The sequence below is a fragment of the Echeneis naucrates genome, chromosome 5, assembly GCF_900963305.1.
Source record: "Echeneis naucrates chromosome 5, fEcheNa1.1, whole genome shotgun sequence".
In the NCBI taxonomy this organism is placed as follows: domain Eukaryota; kingdom Metazoa; phylum Chordata; class Actinopteri; order Carangiformes; family Echeneidae; genus Echeneis; species Echeneis naucrates.
The window spans coordinates 11,649,457-11,660,179 of NC_042515.1; the positions used below are offsets into that span (position 1 = coordinate 11,649,457).

Here is a 10,723-nt window from a genome sequence, read left to right on the forward strand (position 1 = left end):
AACAAAGACTCTCTGATTCTTATTCTGCTAACTTGCACTGTACGTGCAAACACTAAGATGCTCAACATAGCCAACAGTCTGTGCACAGCATCATCGTGTCAGCATCAGCAGTGTTCACAAATGGTTCAAAAAAAGACTATGTGTAGCCTCACAGAGCTCTCCGCAAGGCTGAAGACTTCTCTGTGTTTAAGTAAGATGTTCAAGACTATTCAGCACGGTCCATGTCCCCCTCTTGTATGCAAATGCAGCCTGCAAATGTGCCTGCATCTGAGCAGCAGCCAGAGATCATTCTCCCCCTGTGTTTGTGTGCATTGTTGCTAATTTTGACCAGATGGTTGTGAGAAGGATGGAGAAAAAGATCAAGTGAGACGAGGGTAATTAGAGAAGGTCTGTCTGCTGGTTGACTGAGAAGAAACACAGTTACTGTGCAGCCAGGTTGCGGAAGCAGGGAAAAGCTTCACCCCTGAAAGGGCTCCTTTTAATTAGGGTCATTTGATGTGAAACTTGTGTGCATTTTTTTTTTTTTTTTTCAAATGCACCAGAATGAAAGTGTGTTATAAATGATCATGCCGTTTTGGATGTGGGTTAGTGAGTAAGAGAGGGGAAAGTGTATGTCCTACTGAATCTTTAAGTTCAAACTCAAGTGGAAGCTAGCATCTGCTCTGTATAATCACTGTTGATTGAGACACTGAATCCCTGTCAGTCTTTAAGCTCTGCAGTTCATACTGAGCTGTGAACTCCCAACGCAAGTGAATTAAGAAAAAGAAAGAAAAGTAAAATTTTCCGATCAATAATATCACACATGGATGAAATCTGAGAAGTTTTACTTTAATGAATAAATTCTGCATTTCCTATGAAAATTGTTCGTTTAAGTGATTATAAGTTACTAACAGAGAATTATTCCATTACCTCCTCTATGCTCATTAAATAAAATACAACTGCCTGTTTCTCTCTCACCAGGAGGTCCAGCGCTCAACAGCAGACCTGAAAATCACAGCAGAACATTCCAATCATCCTGACAATAAGCACAAAAACAGATATATCAACATTGTGGCCTGTGAGTCAGCTTCAAACCTGATTATGATGTCTACTGCTTCAGAATCCAATAAGGTTTTAATAACATGTTGTCATCTTGTCATTTTGGTAATTCACCGAAATATGTCAAAACTCTCCATAGATGACCACAGCAGAGTGAAATTACGAGCTCTGGCAGGGAAAGATGCCAAACATTCAGATTACATAAACGCAAACTATGTGGACGTGAGTTTTACCAACAACTTGACATGTTTAATCATTCAAGATTTTGTTTTCTAAACCTTACTAGTATCGATTTCACCACTCTCTCATTTCAGGGCTACAACCATCCCAGAGCTTATATAGCTGCTCAGGGTCCTCTCAAGTCTACATTTGAGGATTTCTGGAGGATGGTGTGGGAGCAGAACACTGGAATCATCGTCATGATCACAAACCTAGTGGAGAAGGGGAGAGTAGGTTCACTTCCATCATTGAAAATAGGAAACAAAGATGACTGTAACTGGGTTCCAGATGTGCGTTAAAAAACATTCATTGTGTGTCCCTCAGAGGAAATGTGACCAGTACTGGCCCACAGAGAACAGTGAGCAGTATGGAAACATTGTGGTGACGCTGAAAAGCACCAAAGTGCATGCCTGCTACACACTGCGGCGTTTCCACATAAGGAATACTAAAGTCAAAAAGGTAACTGGAAGTCAAACTAACTTGCTTCTCATTTCTGAATCATCTTCAGAACCATTTGGTTTCTTAAGTTTTTGCTTTTTGAATCTGTTTGCATCAGCTATTGTTGCATTGGTAATTACGTTTGTCTGTATAGTCCTTCCCTAGTTCTAAGAATCTGCTCTTCAGTGTTAAAATGGTGATTAACTAAATCAGAATTGAAACTCTTCTGAATTTAAACATCAAAATCTGGGGAGCTTGAGAGAATATGTGAAAAGTTTTAGAAATCCTTGTGTGGCTCCAGCGGGAACTGTGTGAAGTCAGATAAATGACCTCAAGTGTTGGGTCTGGAGACAACCAATTTGAAAATGGAAATAACATCTTGTTGTGTTACTGTTGTTAAAGAGTTTTGTGTATCTTGCTTCATGCTATGGACGCTATATTAGCTGCTTCCAGTATAACACACCCAAGTCCTCCGCTGAACTGTTGGCAGTCAAGTCGCACTGTCGATAAGAAGGCAAACATTTTGAAGACTGTATGGGGAAAGACGACAATAGGTCTGGTTCTACTCTTTGTTTTAAAATGTGCATCATGATTCCCACAGTGTGATCAAGATACAACAGGAGCTCATTGGAGAGCTGAGAAATGTGGGAATTTTACTTGAAATAGTTTGCTGCACCAACCAATGATAATGAAATCAGCTAAGCAAACAAAAAGTTGAGAACTGCAATAAAACTTCCACATGTAACAGTTTAATGGGCATATTTACTCTACTTCTCTGCCTCCATACCACTGTTACCACCGTGTAATGGCACAGATGTGTGTTTGAAAGTAATACATATTTGAGTGAAAAATACAATTACGATTGACCCAATTAATGTTCATGTTTTGCAATTTGAGATGTTTTGGCTAATTTTGCATGTTGTACATATTCAGTGGTGCCTCTTAGACTGGTGGTTCATTCAACTAATAAACCTGACTTTAACTTCAGCAAAAGAAAGTAGTTGGTTTAGTCGCGAGTTAGAGTAGTTACTTTAGGTGGTGAAAATCAAATGGCCACTGGGCTTCATGTCCAATAGCTGAAGGGTCTGTATTGTATTCTCACCAATGTCTTATATTTCAGGGCCAGAAGGGGAACCCTAAAGGGAAGCTAAATGAACGTACTGTGGTGCAGTATCACTACACTCAGTGGCCTGACATGGGAGTGCCAGAGTACACCCTCCCTGTGCTCACTTTCATCAATCGCTCATCAGCAGCTCGCACTCAAGACATGGGCCCTGTCCTGGTGCACTGCAGGTACTGTAGGGTTCCTGGTTGCTGGGCTAAATGAGCGCTGGACTCTTCTCTTTGCTCACCTGGTTCACAGTGTCCTCTATGGGCATGCCATTATGCTCATGTTGCTTTTTGCTCTCTGCTATACAGTGCAGGGGTTGGGCGCACAGGAACGTACATTGTCATTGACAGCATGCTGCAACAGATCAAGGACAAAAGCACAGTCAGTGTCCTGGATTTTCTCAAACATATCCGCACACAACGCAACTACCTAGTGCAGACTGAGGTGAGAAAACCCTAAATCATCACTTCACCTGTGAGACTGAATTCTTTCTCTTACATTAAAAAAGGTCATCTAGGATTAAAGATGGATAGAAAGTCATAAAAGCTGCTCAGTTTGGCTCAAGTAAAGGTCACACTTGATGCAGTTTAATTGCAGCCCAGTACAAACTGTTACTCATACTCATCACAGTAGGGATGAATTATAGCACTAGAATATTGCCACACTGGCTTTCATCGGGTCAGTCGTGTGCAGAGAGCTCCAAAAGTCTGACTTTCACTTTCCTATTCTCAGACTTTTGGACCTTAAATATAGCAGAACTATGATATTTTTGTCCTCCTTAATTAATGTGTAATAAATTAGCACTGTGATCAGGTTTGGTTACAGACGAAGTGTAACTGTAAAACCATGTTTTCTGGGTCTTGTTTATTTCTCTATTAATTATAACTTCACTTAATATTCCAATAGTTTTTAAACTTCATACTTCTTCTACTTGTTTTATTTTTTTACTATATATATTTAATGAATGCATTGTATAAAGTTGACCTGAAGTATTTTAATTGGGTGGTGGTTGTTTGTTTGTTTGTTGTTTTTTTTTTCTTCTTGCATGTTCCCTGTCCTTGTTCCCCTAACAGACCTATCATTATGAAATAATCCAATAAAACCTAATCATCAACCAATGAATTATCATCATAAATTGGGTAGCAACTAATGAGATAAATTCTAATTACAGAATAATTTTACATGTAACAAAGTATTTTTCACTTTAACCTCATATGATGTGTATTGCTTTTAATTAAGTTTTTACATTAATTTGTTTTCCAATATCTGTTTTCATTTCCCAACAGCACGTTATTTCATCATGCCACTGTTCCTAACAGTCTTTGTCTGTAAATGAAGGCTCACTGAAAGCGATTTGCTTTCCATTATTGCTGGAAAAAGTTAAAATGAGAAAGCTTAACAAAGTATACTCCATCGTAATAAACTGGATTTTGAAAATCTTTCACTGCTGATAATATATGTTTTTATTTGGATGGTTATTTATCTCAATATCTTTTTTTCTATAATATAAACCACTTTGGATCTCTTAATTCTCTGACCCTCCACAGGAGCAGTATGTTTTCATCCATGATGCTCTGATGGAGGCCATCCTGAGCAAAGAAACCGAGGTGCCTGCCTGGCAGCTCCACAGTTATGTCAATAGCATCTTCATGCCCAACTCGACTGGCCGCACACGGCTGGAAAAGCAGTTCAGGGTGAGCAAACCTTCTGGGCAATTGACCGGTCTGGTTAGACAGGCTGTCACCTTCTACAGTGGCAATACCGGCTGAAAGTGAGGCGGTCTTTGGATCAGAAGCTTGTTAGCAGAGTGCACGGAGGCATTCCTTTTCCTGACGGGAATAGACTGAGAGTGTCTCTGATGTTGGCTATAATAAAGTCGTGTCTGTCACCCCTGCTGTCTTATGCAAAGCTTGATGAATGTTTCATCAAGCTCCTGCTATTTCAACTTCAGCAGAGACAAACTAATTGCTCCTGCATAATGTCAATTCCCCCAGTCCTTCACAGGTTCTTTATTAATGTGAAAGACTTGCTATTAATCTTCAGCGTTAAACACCATTACATCTTAATTTTCATGTCAGATTTTGACTCTCAGGCTTAAATTCAAATTTTCTAATCTTCTGGTCTTTGCCTTTTCTCTCACCAGCTGCTGACTCAGTGCAACACGCGCTTTGTGGAGTGCTTTAGTGCCCACAAAGACTGCAACAAGGAGAAGAACCGCAATTCCTCAGTGGTTCCCTGTGAGTGTCTTATCATTTTTGCCACACCAGCCTTGCAACTGAGTTGTGGCTTTGGACAAGCAAGGTCATATTGAACATGTACAGCTGCCACAGTCTGCATTCATGGGTGTCACGAGGGTTGGTTAGAGAGGGTTTGCATAATAATTAGTACGGGCAGCTGTCTTGAAAAGATTTGTCAAGCAATGATGTGTTTAATTAAAAAAATGCACAAAATGAATTTGTTACAAATAAAATCTGCCAAATGTTGATTATGTTCCTTCTTCTTTTTTTTATTTTATTTTATTTTTTACTACAACAAGTTTATTAAAGACAAATTTTCTAAGGTAGTTTTCTACATTTTCCAGTCAGTAAATTATTAATGATAACTCATTTTCCAAAATTAGAATCTATTTCCATAATCCTATAAATTAATCCTTATGTGCATTCTTGGATCCCTGACAGGGGAAACAGAGATACTTGTTGCTATAGCAACAGTGAGGACTAGTAATGAATGTGTGCATTATCTGCCAGTGCAATATTATGGAGGCCTGGTTTGTGATCTAAAGTGTGTTTTTCCATCTCTGCCTCTCTACAGCGGAGCGAGCAAGGGTCGGACTCACTACTCTGCCTGGAATGAAGGGAACAGATTACATAAATGCGTCCTACATAATGGTACTCTGTCCAGTTTCTTTGTCCCTGCTTACTGTGTGTTTATCAGAGAAATTACTGACTACCACTGACTGAGGTGTAACTGTACTTCATCAAATTTCATTGAGAAATTGGTAGTCGTCTGTTAGCTTCCAGATCCAGCTAACAGATCATCTCTGTCACCTCAGGGTTACTACAGGAGTAACGAGTTCATCATTACCCAGCATCCCTTGCCCCACACCACCACCGACTTCTGGAGAATGATTTGGGACCATAACGCTCAAATTATTGTGATGTTGCCTGACAACCAGGGACTGGTACGTTCCAGTGGATCTTCATCAAATGTCTGTTATATTTGGCTTATAGTTCTGGAGCATCTAATAAAGTGGGATTCACACATTTACGCAGTAGAGTAAAATGAAGCATTGGTGAAAGAGTTGAAGCAAAAAAATCTACCTGTGCCGCCTTTTCTCTGCAGGCAGAGGATGAATTTGTTTATTGGCCAAGTCGGGAAGAGGCCATGAATTGCATCGCCTTCACTGTCACGCTCATCAGTAAGGACAGACTGTGCCTCTCCAACGAGGAGCAGATCATCATCCATGACTTCATCTTAGAGGCCACACAGGTGCCTGCTTCCCACTTTCTATCACTGTGGCCTTAAAGAGCATCATCCATTCCATTATTTATGTCGAGTCATGTGCTTGCACGTCTGTGTGTTACAGGACGACTACGTTCTTGAAGTGAGACATTTTCAGTGCCCTAAATGGCCTAACCCTGACGCCCCGCTGAGCAGCACCTTTGAACTCATCAGTGTCATCAAGGAGGAGGCGATGACTCGAGACGGTCCCACCATTGTGCACGATGAGTACGATTGCGTTTACCTCTGTTATTTCCCGTCCACACAGAACAAACACAAAATGATTTTATCGGGCAATTTAAATGGCCAGGAGTTTTTGGGGCTTTGTAGTTATTGTCGGTCCAGCTCTATTCACAGACTAATCCAGGACTCTGTTTATGAATATATATGCATATTTTTGTGCGCCGCCCAGATGTTGCATTTGGATGTGGATTTTTAAGGTTTCATAGTGATAAAAGAAAGTTATTTAGGAAAGTTGTTAATTGCTTGTAGGTTTTCCTTGATAAACTCGACTGTGGGTTGAGTTTGGAGTCCTTTGGGTCCTTCAGTGAGAATCTACAGACAGCTTCCATGATAAACAACATCACTAAATTCTCTGAGTAACCAGGCAATCATAACAGCTTCTCCAGCAGTTGCCATCTGATGTCTTTCTTACAGATCACTGTGCTCAGCACCACAGCTGCTGTTAGTGAAAACATAAGTGACTGGAATACTCTTCATCACTGCATCTTCTGTTTCTCCCCTCTACCGCTTCCCAACATAATTTCAGTTCTGTTGGAGGTTTCTTTCTGTTAAAGGAAGTTTTTCCTCTTCTCGTTAAAAAAGTGCTTTTTAATGGTTAGCACTGTTGGGCTTCTCGCAATAACACTCCGAACATCGTTGCATTGAGATAATGAATGCTGCGGCTGGAGTTGTCTCCTGACCAATTTATACCACCTTTGTTGTTTTTTGTGTTTGTGTTACGCTAACATGATGCAATTATGCATCATGCTTGTGTAACACAAACACAGTATAGATGTTTCTGTGTGAAAGAAGCTGATTGCATGACACATTTTAGCCATTCATTCTACTGCAGGTTATTCTATTTCAGCGGTTGCATGTTGGTTACACTGGAGTACTCTGCTAAATCCTTTCACTGCTTACAATAGCTTATGTGATCCTGAAATCATTGAAATTACAGAAGAGAACATTTTCACATTTAGAAGTGAATGAGTTAAAATGAAGATTTAGGTGGTGTGATATCGATATTGTTGGATATGATGCCAACAGGAATGTTCTTTCTGACAGAAATGTCTCCTGTGGAGCTGATTTTGAATATTTCCTCTCAGGTGTGGAGCAGTGTCAGCAGGGATGCTCTGTGCCCTCACCACACTGTCCCAGCAGCTGGAGAATGAGGGTGTTGTCGACATTTATCAGGTGGCTAAGATGATCAATCTCATGAGGCCAGGAGTGTTCACTGATATCGTAAGTTTACAGGAGGGATTTATGATCAACACTGACATCCATCATAGCATCTATCAAACTATATGCTATTGTGAATTCTTCCTTGTGTTTGTGTTTGTCTGTATTCAGTGTTTGAATCTATGGAAATAAGAGGGTTGGATTTATTTATGTATTTATTTATTGGGCGGGGGGGGGGGGGGTGAATATTCAATGTTAGCATGAAATAGATAATTTTTTCATCTGTTCTGCTTTTCCTCTCTTTGATAGTTGGTGATCTGTGGGGTTAACCGTTGCGTGTTTGTGTTTGTGTGAACAGGAGCAGTACCAGTACCTTTACAAAGCCATGCTCAGTGTGGTCAGTAACAGAGAGAGCGGCCTGAGCCCCATGCACATGGACACTAATGGAGTGGTGGTGATGGCAGACGAGTCGGACCCTGCAGAGAGCTTGGAGTCGCTCGTCTGAGGACATTCTCACGGGCACTTAATTTGTAAAAATCTGAAAACTTTTCTGAGGCCTTTTTTGCCAGACTATTGATTAAATGAATAACCTTATTACTTTTTATACTGATAAATGTTTTTTGATATTTATGTTTTTGCCCTTTTTTTCTTGTCCTAAATGTTATCCTGCTGAGCGTTTGCACCTGTTTAAGTTGACGTGAGGAAAAAGCAGCTCTGTCCAGTTTGCACTATACTATCAGTGTTACTGCCTAAAACTCCAGCGAGTTAAATCCTGGCTACATGACAAAACTGGGATCTTTGGACCGCAATGAGACGAACCTGAAGCATGACGACCAGGATGAGTTAAGGCGATCCACCTACAATATTGTCTCAAAAACGATCGCATCAAAACGAAGCCCAGCATGCATTACGTCACTTTCTCACCTTGATCGAACTAACTGTTTTCAGGCTTCACTACACATGTGTGAAGTGATTTATCACACGTGAAGAGACTCCTACCTGCCTAATATCCATATATTGTCCAAATATCTCACTGTTGTCTTGTATAATGTACTTATGGCTTATTTTGTTAGTGTGTTACAACATCTAATGTGAACATTTATTGCTTTTTACAGGGAATTATATAATGATAGCCAGCCAACAACTTTTTTTTATTTTTATGGGTTGTATGGGTTGTTTTCTTAATGGTCATCCGGGCTTGGTCTAGATTCATATTTTCGGAGCTTCTGTAGCTTATCACAAATGGCCTACACGGCTCCGTATATGTTATTTTACGCTTCTAACCTCAGCTATCGAAGTTCAGCTGTTGTAACACATGTAAAAACTATCTATATTGACCCAACACAGTGCCTACAAAAAGTATTCATCCCACACAAAGTTTTCATGTTTTGTTTTGCAACATTGAATCATGGTGGATATGACTGGGACTTATTTGAAAAAAGAAAATAATGTCAAAGTGAGAACATGGATCAAAATTAAATGCAAATACAAAAGTGATCATTCAAGTGTTCACCACCTACATGACAATATTTAGTCTAGAAACTGAAAATGGCTACATTTCCTATCTTTGTATTTTGCTCTTTATTCGCCTTGTACAGTTGAACAATCCATTTTTCTCTCAATATTCTTTCAATCGCTGTTCCTGCAGCAGCAGAGATCAGGTCCAGCTGTTACGTCTGAACTGGAACTGGCTCTACTCTTATTCTGTCACAGGACATTAAAAATGTTGTCTTAAAAACGCTACTGCTTAGCTTTGGTTTTTTATTTGTCTTGAAGGAAAATAAAATCTGCTGCTCAGTTTTTGAGATTTCTAACAGGAATTATACACACACGTGTGTGTGTGTATAAACAAAGTATATAGTTTTGTTCTTCACCTTCACACGCCTTGTGTAACCTGCTGCATCAGACATGGGTATAGACAAAGACTTAAGTCCAGCTGACCATGCTGTGTTTTGTTGTGGGCTTTTTCACCCATGACAGTTTGTCATGGGTTTGCAGTAACATCTGCCGTGTCTCAGCCTTCAGACACTTCCAGTTCTTGACCTCTCAGTGACTCCAAAAGTTTCACTGCTTTTCTCTTTCTTTTGAGGATGACCTGCTTTTGGCAGATTTAGAGCTCTCGCCACACTTTTTTTTTTTTTTTTTTTTTCTCTCTCTGATCGTGTTAGGGATATTCAGTGCCTTGGTAATCATCTCAAGTCCTCACTTTACTGCTACTTTTCAGTAAACTTGTTACAGATTTGTTCATATTTGGGTTTAAAAAGAAACTGAGCAAAATAGCTTTTGGACCTCAAATCAGTTTGTTTGGTTTAATTAGTTTTTTTCTAATTGCTGTTCAGGTCATTACCATTAAAATTTTGACTTTGACAGTAAAAAAAAAAAATAAATAAAAAAAAATAAAAATCAAATTACATCCACTGTGTTTCAACGTTGCTAAGACATGAAAAAGTCCAAATGGTAGGGACTGCTTTTTATAGGCAGTGTAGTTTCTCTTTCTTTTTTTTTGTGGCTTGATGCTTTATTTGTAACCAAAGATGTGGTTCCAGTTTGCAACATGTAAGTGGTTTGTCCTGAGATCTATTTAATCAACTAGAATTTAAAATCCACTTTTTAAATCTTGCAGTACAGATTTCCAGTGTCAAAGTGTGAATTTAACCAGATTTAAGCATGTTTCTGTTCGAGCCTCAGGAACTCACCTTACAGTAAATAATCAGAGAACACAATGCTTTCCTCACATTATACAAAAATAGTCCAAATTCAGACTGTAAAATAGTTTTTGTTTTTGTTTTTTTGTTTCTTTTGTTTTTTTGGGGGCTAATATTGTCTCTGCACTATATTGTGGCTATTAATTATACACTCTTTTCAACCCTGAGGTCCCCCTTGTCCTAATTGATTTGTGTGTATCTTCATTGTGTGTATTCTATATTGATTTTTATTATTTTAAATTCTTTTTTCTTGGTGGTAACATTTACTTCTCTGCTAAAGGGGAGTTTGCTAAATCCAGTAAAAACTCCA

The 10,723-nt window shown here is 39.3% G+C and overlaps 1 protein-coding gene across 1 annotated transcript in view; it reads left to right on the top strand.

Annotated features, from left to right (window-relative positions):
- Window positions 1-10,136, top strand: part of ca16b (carbonic anhydrase XVI b) — a 97,155-nt gene extending 87,019 nt beyond the window's left edge. The window contains exons 16-29 of the mRNA XM_029501531.1: window positions 961-1,057; window positions 1,178-1,260; window positions 1,353-1,487; window positions 1,582-1,716; window positions 2,816-2,988; window positions 3,115-3,250; window positions 4,354-4,500; window positions 4,950-5,043; window positions 5,618-5,694; window positions 5,859-5,987; window positions 6,149-6,295; window positions 6,393-6,535; window positions 7,636-7,771; window positions 8,067-10,136. Of these exons, the coding sequence (XP_029357391.1) occupies window positions 961-1,057; window positions 1,178-1,260; window positions 1,353-1,487; window positions 1,582-1,716; window positions 2,816-2,988; window positions 3,115-3,250; window positions 4,354-4,500; window positions 4,950-5,043; window positions 5,618-5,694; window positions 5,859-5,987; window positions 6,149-6,295; window positions 6,393-6,535; window positions 7,636-7,771; window positions 8,067-8,213 (1,779 nt within the window). The 3' untranslated portion in view covers window positions 8,214-10,136. The remainder of the gene's footprint in view (window positions 1-960; window positions 1,058-1,177; window positions 1,261-1,352; window positions 1,488-1,581; window positions 1,717-2,815; window positions 2,989-3,114; window positions 3,251-4,353; window positions 4,501-4,949; window positions 5,044-5,617; window positions 5,695-5,858; window positions 5,988-6,148; window positions 6,296-6,392; window positions 6,536-7,635; window positions 7,772-8,066) is intronic.
- The last annotated feature ends 587 nt before the right edge of the window (window positions 10,137-10,723 follow it).